The sequence below is a fragment of the Dermacentor variabilis genome, chromosome 4 (genome assembly GCF_050947875.1).
Source record: "Dermacentor variabilis isolate Ectoservices chromosome 4, ASM5094787v1, whole genome shotgun sequence".
In the NCBI taxonomy this organism is placed as follows: domain Eukaryota; kingdom Metazoa; phylum Arthropoda; class Arachnida; order Ixodida; family Ixodidae; genus Dermacentor; species Dermacentor variabilis.
The window spans coordinates 234,373,221-234,393,504 of record NC_134571.1 but is presented as its reverse complement, the minus strand read 5'-3'; the positions used below and the strand labels follow the sequence as shown (position 1 = coordinate 234,393,504).

The 20,284-nt window shown below is 46.3% G+C and overlaps 1 protein-coding gene across 1 annotated transcript in view; it reads right to left on the bottom strand.

Moving 5' to 3' along the window:
* The window catches only part of LOC142580213 (DNA mismatch repair protein Msh6-like), a 745,039-nt gene that overhangs the window by 399,544 nt on the left and 325,211 nt on the right, over positions 1-20,284 (bottom strand). Inside the window, exon 12 of the mRNA XM_075691108.1 lies at positions 8,063-8,205. Coding sequence (XP_075547223.1) covers positions 8,063-8,205 — 143 coding nt within the window. The remainder of the gene's footprint in view (positions 1-8,062; positions 8,206-20,284) is intronic.

The window sequence follows — 20,284 nt, the reverse complement described above, 5'->3', positions numbered from 1 at the left end:
CCGTAAGGGCTACTCAACAATAGACCATATTCACACTATCAATCAGGTGATAGAAAAATGTGCGGAATATAACCAACCTTTATATATAGCTTGCATTGATTACGAGAAAGCGTTTGATTCAGTCGAAACCTCAGCAGTCATGGAGGCATTGCGGTATCAGGGTGTAGACGAGCCGTATGTAAAAATACTGAAAGATATCTATAGTGGCTCCACAGCCACCGTAGTCCTCCATAAAGAAAGCAACAAAATCCCAATAAAGAAAGGCGTCAGGCAGGGAGATACGATCTCTTCAATGCTATCCACAGTGTGTTTACAGGAGGTAGACGAGCCGTATGTAAAAATACTGAAAGATATCTATAGCGGCTCCACAGCCACCGTAGTCCTCCATAAAGAAAGCAACAAAATCCCAATAAAGAAAGGCGTCAGGCAGGGAGATACGATCTCTTCAATGCTATTCACAGTGTGTTTACAGGAGGTATCAGAGACCTGGATTGGGAAAAATTGGGGATAAGAGTTAATGGAGAATACCTTAGTAACTTGTGATTCGCTGATGATATTGCCTTGCTTAGTAACTCAGGGGACCAGCTGAAATGCATGCTCACTGACTTGGTGAGGCAAAGCCGAAGGGTGGGTCTAAAAATTAATTTGCAGAAAACTAAAGTAATGTTTAACAGTCTCAGAAGAGAACAGCAGTTTACGATAGGTAGTGAGGCACTGGAAGTGGTAAGGGAATACATCTACTTAGGACAGGTAGTGATTGCAGATCCGGATCATGAGACTGAAATCATCAGAAGAATAAGAATGGGCTGGGGTGCGTTTGGCAGGCATTCTCAGATCATGAACAGCAGGTTGCCATTATCCCTCAAGAGGAAAGTCTATAACCAGCTGTGTCTTACCAGTACTCACTTATGGGGCAGAAACCTGGAGGCTTACGAAAAGGGTTCTACTTAAATTGAGGACGACGCAACGGGCTGTGGAAAGAAGAATGATAGGTGTAAAGTTAAGGGATAAGAAGAGAGCTGATTGGGTGAGGGAACAAACGCGAGTTAATGATATCTTAGTTGAAATCAAGAAAAAGAAATGGTGGCATGGGCAGGACACGTAATGAGGAGGGAAGATAACCGATGGTCATTAAGAGTTACGGAATGGATTCCAAGGGAAGGGAAGCGTAGCAGAGGGTGGCATAAAGTTAGGTGGGTGGATGAGATTAAGAAGTTTGCAGGGACAACATGGCCACACTTAGTACATGACCGGGGTAGTTGGAGATGTACGGGAGAGGCCTTTGCCCTGTAGTGGGCGTAACCAGGCTGAGGATGATGATGAGCACGAGATACCACATCAATTTTCAACATTTAATAAAGCCACATTCTCAAAAGCAGATTAGCCAAGCCATCATTTCCCAACATCTTGGAGCCAGCATTCATACCAACAGGCATGGCCATCCTGTCACTGCTTTTATACCCTGCTATTAAAGTGGAAAAATCTGTGAAGGCGCAAGTATACCAAGAAATTGAGAGTGCAAATGCAGGTAATTCAATCCACTTTCGGCTTTCTTTGGATGTGCACTGTGTGAAAATTATTGTGACAGCTATTGTATAGTTCACAACTAGAACATGCTTCATCAATATGGGGCCCTGGTTTTAAGAGCTTGATCGACCTACTGGAGATGGTACAAGACAAATCAGCATGGTTTATTCTCTCTGACTTTTGGCGTAAATCAAGCGTAACCACTATGAAGACTACCCTGGGCCTAACTTCACTTGCATCATGATGCAAAATTGTGCGCCTGTGCCTTTTTCACAAAAATATTTCAACATGAGTCTATTTGCTACAAGTTACTTCTTCCCCCTTCACATATTTCACACTGCACAGATCACATACATAAGGTAGGCATTTCTACATGCCAAACTAAAACATTCTCAAATTCTTTTATTCCTCGCATGTCATATGACTGGAACCACCTTCCTTCCTCAATTGCCACAATTCCTGACCCTGTATTGTTTCGGACTGCTGTTACCGCTTCTATTGAATTATATATTGTGTTGATCACTTAATCTAACTTATCTCTGTTTCGGTAATTTATTGTTCTCTGCTATTTGTATTTTCAGTGTTATGATGTATTACCCACTCCCCTCTGTAATGCTTTGCCCTGATGGTAAAATAAATAAATTTAAAAAATATGGACACTCAAAGCAAATTTTCGCCGCTGCCATCGGCATTGCCTTGAGGATACACACATACTTGGCTACAAATATGTAAGGCTAGACAAATATGCCATGCCATGCTTGAAAAAGACAAGTCCACTTGTCGAAACATTAGCTCCCGCTCTTACCTCGTTCTCGTTTTGCTCATCGTCTTGAATTTCCATCTCCCACCTTCCTCGTGTTTTCCATGACATGTTATATGTCATTCTGTATATACACAGGTTATACTACTACACTATTCTATCACTCAAGTAGCACACACCAAGTCTTTCATTAAAGACAAGCTCACTTGTCAAAACATTAGCTCCCGCTCTTACCTTGTTCTCGTGTTGCTCATCGTCTTGAATTTCCATCTCCCACCTTCCCCGTGTTTTCCATGCCATGTTATATGACATTTTCTATACATGGGTTATACTGCTACACTATTCTATCACTCAAGTAGCACACAACATGACTTTCATTCTTGACTAAATTGGCCTCTGTGGCCAAGTTCCACAGAAGTCTATGCATAAAAAATCCCATTAATTCGAATGCAAGAAGGTTCCGCCACGAATAATTTGAACTATGGCCACTGTGCCGGCAGCTTGGCGCCTGGCACACGGCCAGAGAAGCGCACCTACTGCCTACACACAAGGCTGCGTCGCCTCCGGAACGGAGAGAACGGTGAGAGAAGGCAGAATCGGAAAAAATCTAACCGGCGCAGAGTCGGCCAGAAGGCAGCGGCGGCTGCCTCCTCTCCGTTCTACATGACCTCAGAAACTTCTTGCCCATCGTGAATCTTGGAGGCTTTGCAAATCTTGTGTAGCTGGTAATGTTGTGCGGCAGATGGCGCGGCAAGCACCAAAACACAGGGAATCAAGTGCGGTGCAGCTGCACTTGCAATCGAGCACCGACGAATCGGGGCCTTCGCCACCTTCACATGTTCAGCGTCTTTGTCTCGGCAGTCTTCATTGGTTGTGCACGCCCGTTTTCCGCTTAGGCGGTACCAGCCTTAGCGATTCTTTGTGATGGTGTTAAGCCTCGGCTAATGTTCGTTTCGGTGGACGTCGGTGGTGTGGCACAGTCGGACCCAGAGCTGCAATTTGAAGATGGCGTGTGCATGCTGCACATGCCATCACTGCACCAAAACACTGCAAGAGAAGAGCGATATCCTGCGGGAAGTGGACGCTGGACTCTTGTGTAAGCAAGAAATTGCAAAGAAGCATATAATACCGAAAAGCATGCTATCTACTTACATAAAGAATAAGAGGGTTATTGAAGATGCCTTGGCGGCAGAAGTTGCCAACGAAAAGAAGAGGTTGCAGCCCGCAAAGTATACCAACCTCGAGAAAGCGCTACTGCTTTGGATAAAGGACATGAGCGCTCAGGATATTCCACTGAGAGGCCCCGTGATACTGGTGAAGGCAGCGGACTTCGCCCTGCAGCTGGGTTATGAATTTGCTGCTTCAGATGGCTGGCCACACCGTTTCCGCGAGCGTCACGACCTTGTTTTCCATGCTGTGTCGGCAGAAGCAAAGGCCGTAAACACTGAAACGTGTGAAGCTTGGCGCTCTGAGGTGTTGCAAGGCCACATGGAGAAGTATTCTCCGCAGGACATATTTAATGCAGACGAAACTGCTTTATTCTTCAAATTGCTGCCTGCCAAAACAATCAAATATAAAGGCAACAAGTGCACTGGAGGGAAAAGAAGCAAGGAGAGAATTACTGTATTGGTCGCAGCAAACATGGCAGGAACTGATAAGCTGCCGCTTTTAGTGATCGGCAGATCGAAAAGTACGCATTGCTTCAACAACATCTGGTCCCTCCCAGTGGACTACACGGCCAACAGAAAGGCATGGATGACGGGGGAACTGTTCGGACAGTGGCTAGCGAAAATGGACAAGAAGTTCGAGGGTTGTGGACGGAAAGTCCTGCTCATTGACAACTGTTCGCCTCATAAGGTCGACATTGAGATGAAGGCCATTGAGCTAGCCTTCCTTCCACCTAACACTACAGCGGCGCTGCAGCCCATGGACCAAGGTATAATTAAAAATTTTAAATAATTTTACCAGTGCCATCTGTTGGAGCGAATTATTTTGTGTAATTATCAGGTGACGCTCCTCAGTCAGCTACACATGCTTGTACGTGCTTGGGAGCAAGGAACTGCAGTTATGATAGCAAATTGCTATCGCCACTGTGGCTTCGGAGCGCAAGCTCTACAAGGAGGAAACCAGCCACCTGCGCTTGAAGATGGCGTCACCACTCCCATGGTGGACGTTTTGGACAATATCTCCTTTGCTGACTATGTCGACGTGGACGAGAGTGCAGTGGTGTGTGGTGCACTGAGAGATGAGAACATAATTTCTCAGGTCAGAACCACTGAACCTGTCGCTGCCAGTGACGAGGAGGAGGAGGAAGACGAAGCGCCAGTGCGGCCCTCCGCTGCGGAGGTCATTCATGGCTGGATTGAATGCCGCCTGTCTCTTCTTCAGTTGTGAAGAAGGCGAAGAGGAGGCCTTCTGCCACATTTGGTCGTTAGAGCAGAAAGGGCTATCATATTTACACGATTGTAAATCGACCTCTTTTTAAAAATTTGAACATCAGAAGCGGGGGGGTCTGCTTACAATCGAAACCAAAACAAAGCACCACAAGAAAAAGAGTGAGACCAACGGGATATCAGGGGAGCTACAACGTAGTTCCAATTTTATGTTTGCCCCCCCCCCCCCCCCCCCCGTAGCCTTCCGATATCCCACACGTTTGTTCGCTTTTCGGAAACGTTTTTCAACATTAATTTTTAGAGTTTTACAGCGCACACAGCACTCATACGGGGGTGTCGCTAGTTCACGGAAGTGCTGCTGTTCCGTTTGCGGCGGCACCCTCAGAACAGTGGCGCTTGCGGGGAGTATCGATAGTTCATGGAAGAGCAGACACAGCTTGCAGCTAGCGTGTTTCTCTTTCCCTGTAGCTCCTTAGCATTCTTTAGTTTCATGCGTTCGATTTGACTGCCGGCCATGTGATAGTTCCGTGATTCCTCAGTCGTCTAGAGTGCTCCGAGTCCACTAAACATTTTTATTCTCAATTTTATTCTAAACATTCTCTGTGGCGCTGAAGAGGGCTGCCATCCTTTATGCTGAAGAAACAAATAATTGCGAAGCGGGCCGCAAGTTTGACGTTTCTTAACAGGTGGTGCGAGAGTGGCGACGGCAGCGAAGCAAAATTTTCACCTGTGACAGCAAGTGAAGAGGTTTCCGCGGGCCGAAATCGGGACGCTTTCCAGAGCTGAAGGCCAAGCTTGCGACGTACGTTGCCGAAATGCGTGATCGGTCCCTACCAGTGACCTGCGACATGGTCATGAGACAAGCCTGGATCTTCGCCTTTTAAGGACCTGCTCCGCCGTGACTACGAGTGGCTGGCGGCAGAAGACCGTGAACTTCCGCCGACCGGACATGTCAAAAGAGCCTCCCTGACGGCTCTGTGTGGTTGGGTGCTTTCGGCGTGGACTTATGTATGCAAATGCACTTATGCATGCAAATGCAGAATTTCATTGGAAGGCGACATGCCATGGGACCGTAGCAGCAATGACGATGGCAGCACTAGCGGGTAGTAATCCAGTGACCATGCCAGCTACTAATAAATTTTCGTTATGAAATGGGCCCGCGGGTATACTCCTTTTTTTTTTTATGTCACACGCGATATGGGGGGGTCGACTTACAATCGCGTAAATACGGTAGCTGTCGCCTTCAAGGAAAAAAGGCAGACTACGATCACGGACTTTTTCAAGCATTAAATTTCTGACATGCCCTACTGCTTCCAAATCACAGTGTACTGTTGTTCTTCATTTTCGTTAGTTCGAACTTTCGTTAATTCGAACTGAAGCAGCTTCTCATTGCGGTTTGAATTAACGAGCTTTTACTGTATTAAAGATATTAAAAATGTGAAACAGTATCAGTACTCCAACCTGAAAATGATGCAATTTTACTGGCATGGCTCTTTACGCGCAGCATAGTGGAGCTTCTGCGGTGTCATTACAGGCCCTACACAATGTGGTAAAGCTCTTAACCCTTTGAGGATCAATGACAAATAATATGGCGCTTCGAAAAAGTCAAAAATGGTTGATGCCGTATATTTAAGGCGCCGTCTGTACGTTTAAAATGCATGCCAATTTCTTAACTTTTTCTTTTGTGGCATGTGCTGCCATTATGAGGGAATACAGGGAATTTTTTTCTCGCGCCTTGCTTTCTCGGTTTTCTTTGCATGGTGTGTTTTAGAGCTAGTTTGCTCCAGCGCGTCTATATACTACTGCTCGCGAATGGCGCACGCGCGGGCGGGCGGCGGTTTGGGTTTTGTACTGCGGGCAGTTCCAGCTTCTTGCGCTTGCAAAACTGATGGCTATCTTGTCAGTAATCGCTCAAAGGGCGACTGCCTGTTTCTCGCTCGTTTAGTGCTCAGAGGGGTGAGCATAGGAAGGATGCCGCCATGCATACGTTTCCTTTGCTTTCTTTCTTTTTTTCTTTCTTTGAGACTTGGGAAAACCAATTGCCCCTGGTTGTCGATAAGATGAAGAGTAGCGGAACTTTGTCACACATTTTGCTTTTTTGGCGGGCACACAACCAGTTTTCCTGAGTGCGCTCACCTACTAAGTTTGATTATGCTATGCACGCATCACGTAAATATCAGTGTAAGAGCAGGAACATTTCACACTTGCGAAATATTTTCGTGTGTGCATTTTCTAAGCCTAGAACTATTTGTAATACAATGCATCAAATTTTTCATTCTTATAAGTTTATTTCTTTTTCTTATTTTGAATTCCAATGGCAGAGTCGGAGCAAGTTTTTCTGCTCGTTTCGGAGCAAGTTTGTTCCAATGCCAGAGTGAGGGCGGGAGTAAGATGTTCCAATGAAACAGTCGAAGTGGATTCAGAGTGGGAGTCACTTCGTGGAGCAGAAAAAGATGCTCTGCCAAAATCGGCGGAGTGGACCGGAACTCTGCGTGACATATTTCTTTTACCACATTTGTCTGCTGGGAGGCGCAACCAGTCACAACTCGTGAGGAAGCAAAAGCTGCTGCACGCTTGGCAAGATATCCATTCCGCACTTTTAAAGAAACAACAGGTGAACAGCCCTGAAGAGACAAGTGATCGGTGCGGCGGTGCTGGGAGCGAACAGCGGAAGGAAATGACAACACGCAAGGTATCCTGGGTAACTCGGCAATAGAAGTTCCGCTTCCGCCTTGCTCCGGCGGCACAGGTTGTGTCCCACTCGCGGATATGGAGGAGTTGCTCTACGGCAGAGTCGAGTGCTCGCTCGCAGAGTCCATTGGCTGCTCCAACCCCACCATTCGAATTCAACATTATTGTTGTTATTCATGAATCAACAGTACATATATACTTGAAGTATAACTGTGAGTCGGCCTAGTTGGAACCGATTCATCTTAAAACATTTTGTGCGCAAACAAAAAGAGACGAAGAATAGGAGCAACACATAAGGACGCGCTTGTCCTTGTGTGGCTCCTATTCTTCGTCCCTGTTTGTTCGCGCACAAAAAGTTTTAACATATATACCAACGCAAAATATCTTTTTTTTTCTCACTTTACGGTCACCCTAGAAAAATTGCGGTAAACTTTTTTCAAAATAGCTCCCTCAAAAGAATTTGAATCCGCAATAAAAAAAAATCGACCCTGGGCAGTCGCATATGGCGAAAAAATCGACCCTCAAAGGGTTAAGGGTCTAAAAAAACCGCATATCAGTTACACCTTAGTCGAGCCTGCGTATATTTAGAACAACATCCAGGAAATTCAAGTGCAACGCTTAACCTTGCCGTTGCAGCGAGTGCTTTGCCCTTCAGGCGAAACTGGCAATTATTTTTTTGCTAGCAACCTACCTGGGAGTGTGCAATGGCAAACAAGTAGGCCGGCTCAGGGTTACACAGCTGGCCATCCTGAGGTCCAAAGGTCCTTGTTGCCTGACATGTGATGCGGCAGATCTCGCGCCGAACCACCCGATCAAACTTGCTGGGACGGTGCACTGTAAGCATAACCATCATCATCAGCAGTAGCATATTTTATTTCCACTGCAGGACGGAAGCCTATCCCTGCGATCTCCAATTATCCCTGTCCTGTGCCAACCGATTCCAGCTAGCGCCTACAAATTTCTTAATTTTATCACCCCACATAATCTCCTGCCGTCCTCGAATGCGCTTCCCTTCTCTTGGCACCCATTCTGAAACCCTAATGGTCCACCAGTTATCTAACCTACGCATTACATGAGCTGCCCCAGCTCCATTTCCTTTCACTTATACCCATTTGCTCTCTGATCCACACCACTCTCTTCCTGTCTCTTAACATTGTGCCTAACATTCTTCGTTCCATCACTCTTTGCGTGGTCCTTAACTTGTTTTCGAGCTTCTTTTGTCAGTCTCCTAGTTTCAGCCCCTTATGTTAGCATCGGTAGAATGCAATGATTGTACACCTTTTTAATGATAAAGGTCAACTTCTAGTAAGGATCTGACAATGTCTGCCGTATACGATCCAACCCATTTTTATTCTTCTATGAATTTCCTTCTCATAATCAGGGTTCCCTGTGATTAGTTGACGTAGGTAAACGTGCTCCTTCACAGACTCTAGAGGCTGACTGGCGATTTTGAACACTTAAGTGTTCCTTGCCCGGTTATTCATCGTTATCTTTGTCTTCCGCATAATAATCTTCAACCCTTCTCTTACACTCTCTCTGCTAAGGTCCTCAATCATTTGTTGTAACTCGTCTCCAGTGTTGCTGAACAGGACAATGTCATCTGCAAATCAAAGGTCGCCAAGATATTCATTGTTGATCCTTACTCCTAAGCCTTCCCAGTTTAATAGCTTGAATACTTCTTCCAAGCACGCAGTGAATAGCATTGGAAAGATTGCATCTCTTTGTCTGACCCGTTTTTTTATCCTACTTGTAGAGAATTAAGGTAGGTGTGGAATCTCTATAAATACTTTCAAAGATATTTATGTAAAAGCCCTGTACTTCTTGATTACGAAATGCCCCTATGACTGCTAGTATCTCTTATGCAAAAAAACATGGGGGTGAGACGTGCAAACAGGACACAAGAGAAGAGAAGCGGACAACACGAACGCTGACTATCAACTGAAGGGAGCACTGAGACGAAAAAAAGAAAGAAGACACAAAACTCATCTGTGCAAGCTCTGGCATCGTATCATCACGTGTCAGTCGGGTACATGTGCCGATCTACGTGAGAGATAACTGTACCGGATCTCCCTCGACCCGCTCGGCCTGAACCGCACAAGAACGCGTACGTATCACGTCACGGACTGGTCCCAGTTCCGGTCACTCTGTGCCACACCCCCTCCGGCGAACACAGACATCCTCACGTATATTTCTAGGTGTGTGAACGCCACTACCAAATCGTGCACGGTGCCTGCTGGAATGCCAGCCCCCATCATAAAGCTCCTCAACCTGCACACCGTCCGTCGTCGCGCCGAACGCCGTCACATCAGAACTGACAAGGTGGAACATTGAACTATATATGACCGCCTTGACGCTGCATGCTCCCATCACGCCAGGCAGCGCTGCAACCAGAGCTGGCAGAGTCTCTGCGTGTCATTGGAAGACGCTCGCGACAAGTCGTGCCCTTGGCGCATCCTCGCCGCCATCCTTTGTCCCAAGATCCCCCGCCATCCTGCACTCTGCATCACAGTGGCTCAGGGCTTGAGCACCGAGCAATTGGCCGAACTCTTTGCGGATACCTTCGCTCCGCCGTCACCGTTTGTACGCCCTGTCAGTGCAACCTGCGAACTCCTGCCACACAACAAGGCTGAACTCCTAGCTCTCCTGCACTATTTTCCTACGAGTGCAATCTTGAAGCATGTTGAGGTGCTGTGTTCGGCCGAGTTTACTCTCAGTGAGCTGCGCAGTGTTTTCAGCACGCGTGAACGACTCTCCGTGCCTGGTGCCGACGGACTAACTCATCAGGTCCTCCGGATCATCGATTCAGCGCAGCTCCCTTCACTGCTCGAGGCCTTCAACGGTGTCTGGTGCAGCGGCATCATCCCCGCCGACTGGAAAGAGGCGATCGTCGTCCCCATACTCAAGCACGGCAAAGTGGCCCCGAACATCAGCTCTTATCGTACAGTGTCACTTAGCTCGGTAGTCGGCAAAACACTGGAGACCATGGCTTTGCACCGCCTTGAGTGCATTGCGTCCGCCCTAGATGCTTTCACCCCCAAACAGAGTGGTTTCCGGCGACTGTGCTGTCCAGCGGACTCGCTCGTAAACATCGTGGCCACACTTGAGGATGCAGCAAGTCGCCACCAAGCCGGATATGTCATGCTGCTTGACGTGCAAGGCGCATTCGATAGTCTGCCCCACACCACCATCACTCAAGCACTACGTGAGCTACATGTCACCGGCCACCTCTTCGACTATGTTGCGGCCTTCCTCAGTGACTGCAAGCTCAGAGTGCGAGTTGGCGATGCGATCACCCCCCCCCCCCCTCCAAAGCGTGACTTCCGGCATTCCCCAAGGTAGTGTTATCAGCCCGTTTCTTTTTAACTTGGCTCTCGCAAGACTACCTGACTACATACTGAAGATAAGAGCCCCCGAAGTCCGCATGGCGATCTACGCCGATGACATCGCACTGTTTGCTTGCAAGCCCATGAACATGGGCTCTCAAATACGCGAATGCCTGCAGTCGGCGATCAGCGCAGTCGATCATTACCTCACCAGCATAGGGCTCCAGCTCTCGGCGTCAAAACCTTAGGTGCTGATAGTACACCCCTGTGCTCGTGTGCGCTCCGAAGTGCCTTCTCTCACGCTGCGAGGAAGCCCCCTCTCGTGGCAGAGAAAAGTGTGATACTTCGGCCTCAACATTGAGTGTTGTGTCAACTTTAATGCGGCTGTCTCCCAGCTCTGCAAGGACTCCAAGAAGGTGGCTCGCGCCACACGCTCCCTGCTCGCCCGCGGTCGTGGCTGTACGCCGCAACTTCCACTTCAAGTTTACAACTCCGTCGCAACATCACGAGCGCTCTATGCGATTCCCATCACCAACGCCAGGCCTCCAACTGGAAAGCCATAGATTTGGAGCACCGCGCCGTAATCCGTCAACCTTACGGCCTTCCTCGATGCTCGCAAATGGGAGCAACTTTCGCCGAAGCGGAAAGCTGGTCGCCCTCACTTTGCACACGGAAGCAAGCGATGCACCACATCGAGCGCCTCCAAGGTTTGCCAAAGGGACAGCGCCTCATGTGTCGCCTCTACACCCTCGATGGTTCAGGCACGGGCCAGCATGCCACCGAATTCAGCAGACTCGCTGCGTCGACGCCGCAACTCTTCCCTCTGCCAGTCTCGCCGCACGCCTCCGCGCTACTCAATGTCAAAAAAATAAAAAAAAATAAAATTATGGGGGTTTACGTGCCAAAACCACTTTGATTATGAGGCACGCCATAGTGGGGGACTCCGGAAATTTCGACTTCCTGGGGTTCTTTAACGTACACTTAAATATAAATACACGAGTGTTTTTGCATTTCGCCCCCACCGATATGTGGCCGCCGTGGGCGGGATTCGATCCCGCGACCTCGTGTGCTTAGCAGCCCAACACCATTGCCACTAAGCAACCACGGCGGGTTCAATGTAAACACCACGGTGCCAGGCATCAAGTCCAAGCGTCGAACAGCTGTATGTGCCCTGCAGCAGGAAACGGCCGCACTTCTCCACGAGCGCCTAGGGGACCAGCTGCTCGTTTACACCGATGGCTCTGTGGCAAGTGATGGTTCCGGTGCTGCAGCATGCACGGCGCCAGATATTTGCGCTACATGCAATGTCGCCTTCATGTTGTCTCGTCGTCGACGGTGGCCGAATTGGCTGCAATCGACCTAGCAGATGATCTTCTGTTACAACGGTGCAGTGTTGTTTCTGCCGCGATCCTTTCGGACTCACGAGCAGCACCGTGTATGCTGGCAAAGGACTACCTCGGACCTCCGTTGGTGCAGCGCGTTGGCTCAAAGCTCCGCCATCTCATCAGACAGGGCTGCGATTTGGCCTCGCAGTGGGTTCCCGCGCACATCGGCTTGCCAGGGAACGAAGCGGCCGACCCCTCGCAAAGGAAGCCCACTCAAAGTACTTCTCCTCGCCAACTCTGTCAGCGGCTTCGATGTGGCCAAAACGACCATTCTGCGCACCCTCCGCGCGCAACACCCAGACGCGCGCGTTGCCGAAGGTACGTCACTTCACGTCCTCCCCCGCGTGGGCTTCTCCCGTGAGGACCGCTCTTTCCTGCTTCGCCTGCGTGTCAGCTGCTACACGACGGCCGCTAGAACACACAGGCTGCGGAGAAGTGGCAGCCCCACGTGAAGCAACTGCGCTAATTTGGAGACACTTGAGCACCTCCTACTTCACTGCCCTGCTTTCGGTGTGGAGCGCACGGACTTGTGTACAGCCTATCGACGACTGGGACTGCCTTTCGATACAACGACCGCGCTGCTCTTTCCTGCAGCCCACTCGTCCATCGTAACGCATGCTCTCTCGGCACTGCTTGACTTCTGCAATGCGACGCACTTGAGAGCGCGACTCTCAGCCCCTTCTTTTTTTTTTCTTTGCCACCTTCTTCCTGTCTTTCCCTCCATCTTTTTCTCCCCACTCCCCTTACCCCATGCAGTGCTGTTGAGGTGTCCTCCTGTGAGACAGTTACAGCGCTGCTCTTATCTCTTCATCTCCCTTCAAAATCACTTCATACTTCACACAGAAGTCGATAGACAGTTCTTATAAAGGTCGGCTAATTTTTCAAGCATGAGGTCTCCTCAATGTTTGATTAAATTAACTGGTAGTCCCTCTTCTCCTGCCACTTCTCACTGCTACGTGTCTTGCAGGGCAATTCTAACTTCATCACTAGTTATAGAAGGAGCCTGTGTAACCTGTTCATTACTACTTCGAATGGTGGTATCGTGACTGGTTTGGGTACTGTACAGGTCAGTTATAGAACTCTTCTGCTGCTTTTACTATAGCTTCGAGATTGCTCATGATATTACCCTGCTTATTTTTGAATGCATAGATCTTGGTTTGTCCAAAGTCAAATTTCCTTCTCACTGATTTCAGGCTGCATGAATTTTTTACTGCTTCCTAAGACTTTCTCATATTATAATTTCAAATATCTCGTATTTTCTGCTTGTTGATTAGTTTTGACAGTTCCGCGAATTCTATCTGATCTTTTGAGTTGGACACTTTCACTCTTTGTGGTTTCTTTCTTAGGTCCTTCATTACTTGGGAAACCTTGGTGCTTTGCCTCCCACTTCTACTGCTGCTTCTGAAGTCAGCCTTGTGACGGTTTCATTCATTACCTCTATGTCATATACTTCTCGCTGTGCTAAGGCTGCATATTCATTTGCAATTACCAGCCTGAATTGGTCTGCTTTTACCCCTACTACGTCTAGGTTGGCCTGTTTCTTCTTGAACAATCTTACTCTTTCTCTCTTCAAATTCAGGTGAATCCTAGCCCTCAATAACCTACGATCACTGCACTTTACCCTACCTAACACTTTTACATCCAGCGCAATTCTGGGATCTGCAGAAAGTATGAAATCAATATCATTTCTTGTTTCGCCATTAGGGCTTTTCCAGGTCCACTATTTGTTACTATACTTCCTGAAGAAGGTGTTCATTATTCGCAGCTTATTCCTTTCCGTGAATTCTACCAACATCTCTCCTCGAGTGTTTCTAAAATCCATGCCATAGTTTCCAATTGCTTGTTCCGCAGCCTGCTTTTTGCCCACTTTTGCATTGAAGTCGCCCATGACTACAGTATACTGAGTTTGCACTTTTCGCATCGCTAATTGAACATCATCATAAAACTGCTTTTTTTTTTCTTCATCATCGTGACAGAAAATTGGAGCGTAGGTTTGTACTACCTTTATTCAATACCTCCTATTCAGCTTTATTACGACTACTGCTACCCTCTCACTGATTCGCCGTCACAACTAATGACTGAAAACCATATCCCTACTTTAGAAGCGCGAAGAACTGTGGCACGACTAAAATTTCTTTTCACAATGTACGACAAGTCACTTGAATTTAATGGGCAAACATATATTCAACCTTACCTGTCACACGCATCTCGACAACGTGCTCCATTTCCATGTACGCACTAACCTGTTTAAAAATTCATTCTTTCCTCATACTGTTGTTCAGTGGAATGATCTAACCTCAGAAATTTTTTCTGCTGATAATTTTGAGCAGGCACAACTCATATATTTTGCTCAGTAATATGGAGTGTTCTTTCCCTCTTTTTTTCGTGTTATTTTTACTATCGCCTATGCAAGTGCATTTTGTTCTTGTGTGAAGGTCCACAGAAACTTGTTTTTTTTTTTATATGATATTGACTATCCCAGTGCATTTTTCTGATGGTGTGAACATTGGCCTTTACATACAAAAAGGCGAACTTGTATTTTATCTTTTTTTGCTCCCTTACATTTTCTCTTCCATATGTCTAGCATAGACATGTCGGCCCGGCAGAACAACAAGCCTCAGGTATCTGAATAATGGCTTCCAAGCGCCCTGTGCGTTTATGCGTGAAGTCATATCAACATCAACGTCATTTGGTTCTTCATTTTATGGAGAGCATTGTGGCATCTTGTAAGCCAGGACTATCGTCATGCCGAAGCTCAGATAAAAAAGACGCCGGTGCTCAGCATAGAAGAAAATTAGACATTGTTCATGCTGTCGACCGTGACATGAAGAAGTCGGCGCTGGCACATGAAATGGGTCTACTGTTGACTACGGTATGTGGCATTTGGAATGTGGAGAAGTTGCTCGGCAGCGCTGCTGCGACTGCGAAAAGATCTCGGCTGCGCGAGGTTCGACTTTTCGCCATTGTTGCCTCTGTTTCGCCGAAGTGTCGCCTAGCGACAATGACAAGGATGACACGGAAAGCGGCAGCGCAGGCGATTCAGTCCCGACAGTGGCAGAAGCTGCGCGTTATGTCAGCCTCACGAATGCAATCATCGCGATGAGAACAGCACCTCTCAATGAAACGGAGCCCCGTGACTTCTGGAACGCTACCGCGCACGTGCACGGAGAATATGCAAAACTAACGAGGAATTTGCAATGCGAGTGTTTGCCGAGAAGAGCGGAATGGTTGAAAAGCTGGCTCGCCGCTTCAGTAAGTTTGAGGCCGCTGTCGTCGCTGATAGGTTGCCGCAGCATCAAACGAAAATAACACTTTTGCTGCTCGAAGTAAATAAATACTGCATGTTTTGTCCTATTTCATCACATTCTCTCCTGTTTTTGACAGGCAAGTGGGCAATCTCATGCTATTTCAGTTAAGCAGTACTACCATTTAGTACATACTTTTTCTAAGCTCCGGCCAACTACAGTTTAATGAGGTTTCACTGTATATGCAGAAATATGCCCACCTGCTTAGTCTGTATAGACTTCAGTATGTACAAATAAATAAATACAAAAATAAACAAACAAATGCTGGTACGTTGCCCGCTATGTCCTTATGGATTAGGAATCCTAGTCCAAACTGCTTCTTTTCTGGGTAGTCCTCTATAGCAGAGGACCTGGCCATTTGTCAGTACTGTTTAAGCCTCACCAGTTCTTCTAACCTCACTAAGGCCAATCATATTGCAAACAATGCCCGATAGTTCCTCAAAGAGTCTTGCTAGGCTAGCTTCACTCACTACTGGTAAACATTGCTGTGTCTACAGCAATATTCCAGTTTTCAAATCGGGTTAGACCAACAGAGTACGTTAATTGAGTTTTTCTTTTGGTAGCGACTACAGTAACGGGGCCCGGTACTTTAACATCAGCTCTACAGTGACGGGGCCCGTCACTTTAACAACAACACTGTAGCAATGAGGCCGTCCCTAGCATTGAGTTTCATACAACTATGGGGGCGAGGACTTACGGAGTCGCCATCTGTCGGAAGAGCTTCACCTGCGTCGTCTGAGGGATAATGCGACGCGCTTCGCATAGGTTTGGCTATCGGCGAAAAATAAAGATACTACACGGGAGCCCTCCTGGACATTTCTCCAAATATTCTCAAAATGACACCAGTATTTTACCTTTAAAATAATGATCTTGAACAAACAGAAAGCACAGAATGGTTTACAGACGCTATGTCTTTACCTACTACATGCAGTAAGCTGGGACCACTGCACGCGGACGCCGCAATCAATTCCCCCGAACCGGTTTCTTGCGTGAAAGGTAGGCAATCGCTGACAGAAAACTATGTGAAATATGTTCTTATAGTGAGCTGTCTGTGTAGCCAAATGGAGGAATGCAGAATGAAGCTTCAATGCAGCGATCGCATGGGTTCGCGGCGACCGACTGCGGGTCTGCATGCATGTCCACGTGCAATGTTTAACTTTCGCGGCGAGCGCGTTTTCGCACCATACCGTGAGCTTTATGCCACAGTATATGAGCATTTGACAGTACGCAAGCAAACATTTTTACATGGACGCTATCAGAGCTGTTCAGAAATAATTTCGTTATAGCTAAGCTTTGACGCCTACGGCGACTTGTGCGTGGTGTGCCATCGTGAGTGATTTCCTTTTCTTTTCTTCTAAAGTTTTGGAATCTTCAATGTAATTATTTCTCAAGTTCCATCACACTGTACGTTATCGGTCTTCTAAGCGAGCAATTACCGGCTGGTTCTTTTTTTTAATGCAGTACAATATTCATTGTCAGGTGCTACACAAGCATGGACATATGCTATGCCTTCTTTTTTAATGTGCTTTTTACCGTTCCCTTTTCATTCTAGTGAACTTTCTTTCTCTCTTTATTATTATTATCATAGGTGTTACAGTGTATACGCAAAAGACTATTGGATGCAATAGCTGCAGGCTAGAAGATGGGTCCAGATATGCAAAATATAATAGACATTCGGTACAAGCATAGGGGGATCAATACAAGGGATGAATGCAACACATTAGCACGTTATAAACAGGAAAAAAAATATTTTTTTTTATGGCATGCACAGAAATTATCACCAGTTACCTAAATTATCAAACCGCAAACAAAAGCATGCCAAGCAATACAGGCACAAAATCAGTGGTTTATAGCTAATAAATAGTGCTTAGCCGAAATTTTAGTTTCTTATTTTGGAGGGTATGTACTTGAATGTATTGAAGTTAAGACATGGAACATTATGTACAGGAGGCAGGTTGAAATTTCTAGCCACAGTACTTCTAGTATGATGATGAAAAAACTACGCAGACAGGGAAAGGATGATTACGTTTCACAACACTGTTTAGGTAGCTAGCTGTTTTATGCTTACGCATAAGATCGAATGGCAATATGTTTATTTGATTGAGCAGTGGCCTACTGGGTGTATCGGTTCTCAAGTGCATCATGATTCTTAATGCTAGCTTTTGTATAACCAAATGGAGCATATAAAAGAATGAAGCTTCAATGCAGCCAGGCCCTGTCTCTGTAGTCACTACCTTTTCTTCTGCGACATAGATGGCTGCACAGTGACAGTGTTTGAAAGCCATGTTTGTTACACTCTGTGTGTTACTACATAAATAGCAGCACTTTTTCACCGTTCAATGGCCGCATTTATTCAGTCTTCACATTCAACCACAAAGATGAGCACTAGAAGGGCAGGCATATTGCGGTCTTTGTGTGCTACTACATAGATAGCATCACTTTGTCAGAACTTAAATACAGCATTTTTGAAATTGCGCTCTTTGGGCACCTTTAACAGGAGATTCGAAAAGAAAACCAGGACCTGGTGCAAGCTTTTTGGCAAAGCTCTGTGCTTCAAGAAATTTCACACACTTTGTGACCTGCCTTAGCAGTGGAACAATGGGCTAAAGGGTTTCTTTAGTGCCGAACTTTTCTTTGCAGAATGGCTGATTTTGAAGCACTCCAAAGGAAACCATTCTCCTCGCTTTTAACTGTACTATTTGTGGCAATAATAAGCCTTTCTTCCTTTATTGAAATATTTACCACAATATTACACATTGTCTTAGAGCACACAGCTAAAAGCAAAGATTTCCTCAACTGGGCCGCACTGCACGTACAGCAGCAGTATGGCAAAGCGGCAGAAAGACACTAAACAGATCACACATGAACCTTAATTTAGTATACATTTATAAATAACACAATACAAAATTTATAGAGGAAAAAAATGAACAACTTGCCTTATACAGTCGCCAAGGACTTCAAACACAAAAATGTATAATAAAACTTTCAACCTGTTTAACATTTGCATCAGCCATAGTTTTAAAATTTTTTCTGAAAATTGTAGCATACGGGAGGTTCAATACTGTGGGTTATTCATTTAGAAGGCCAGAAAGTTGCACTACCAACTTTTTCTCTACATATGTTGTTCTGCAATGTGGTTTAACTAGCAGATATTTTCTGAAGTCATAGCCTATCATTTTACCGAGGCATCGCCTTGGAAAGAACATCCATCTGCCCAGAATTGCCTTGAAATTTCCAGAAATAATTTGTGTTAAGTTTTGATATTGTAAATATATTGTATTTGCTATGCTATGGTTTAGCAAACTTGGTATGGCCCAAGTTTCCTAGTACGCATAGTGCACACAAAGTGCATATATATTGCTGCAGTACATATACAATGTTTTATGAGGTAAAATGAGGTTTGCATACTTAATGTCAAGGAGATTTGTGGCCACGCAAAGGACATGCTCAACTTGGGCGTTTTCCACATTATATTCGCCCTTGATTGTTACAAGCTCGTGGTCCTGGCATCTAATCTGGGCCTACCCTCATCTCGGAAAAAGATTGTGCAACCTATGATTGTGCAACCTATGACATCAGGAAAAAAAAATTAAATTATGGGGTTTTACGTGCCAAAACCACTTTCTGATTATGAGGCACGCCGTAGTGGAGGACTCCGGAAATTTTGACCACCTGGGGTTCTTTAACGTGCAGCTAAATCTAAGTACATGGGTGTTTTCGCATTTCACCCCCATCGAAATGCGGCCGCCGTGGCCGGGATTCGATTCCGCGATGACATCAGGAGCAATGATAATGCCAAAACTTTCTTATATAAGTGTAAGCTGAACAAGGACAACAGAAAGGCACATCTGACACACACAGCACTAAAACAACAAGTCCCTATAGCTATCCTTATCGACATCTCATATAAGCACCTGCCTGGCTGCAAATGAGTGCAATTCGCAACATGTGGCACACGATTAAGATGAGCGTTTCCATGTTATCGGTAGGTACTTCTGTTTCATTGATTGATTGATTGATTGACTGACTCATTCATTCATTCATTCATTTATACTGTCAGCCCCCATCGGGCTACTACAGGAGTGGAGAATAAAAACAACAAAAAGAAACATAGAATGCGACCGAGTTACAAGCTTTGACTCACTAAGCTTGTCTCAGAATGGAAAAGTATGACATACAACATACAAAGGAAAGTAATAAAGAAATCATTCACAATTTGGCACTGCATCGTCATAGACACAATAAGAGTCACACATGTAAAAGTGCAGCGGTGTGCAGCGGTGGCGTAGAGGTAGAACACCCGCCTCGCGTGCAAGAGGTCCATGGTTCGAATCCCGGTGCTACGCAATTTTCCACCGGATTAAAAAAAAAAATCCGCGTGTTGATAAAATTGCATAAACAAGGCCTGGAGTGTGTCCTGATCCCGGTGACCAGAACCGGTAACGCACTCCCTTACCAGAGCAAGATTGGCCACCCTGGTGCAGTACTTGGCCACAACCTCCTATATGAACACAACAATCAAACCCCGGCCCTCAGTCCCCAGCAGCTGCGAAGCAACTGACCACGGCGGCGGTCAGACCTGCGACGCAGCAGAGGGTGCTAAGAATCCCTGGCTCCGGACAGGCCGGCATTGGAACATGAACCTGGCAACGTTTAACGCTAGAACGTTATCTAGTGAGGCGAGTGTAGCAGTGCTATTGGAGGAATTAGAGAACACTAAATGGGATATAATAGGGCTCAGTGAAGTTAGGAGGCCAAAAGAAGCATATACAGTGCTAAAAAGCGGGCACGTCCTGTGCTACCGGGCCTTAGCGGAGAGACGAGAACTAGGAGTCGGATTCCTGATTAATAAGAATATAGCTGGTAACATACAGGAATTCTATAGCATTAACGAGAGGGT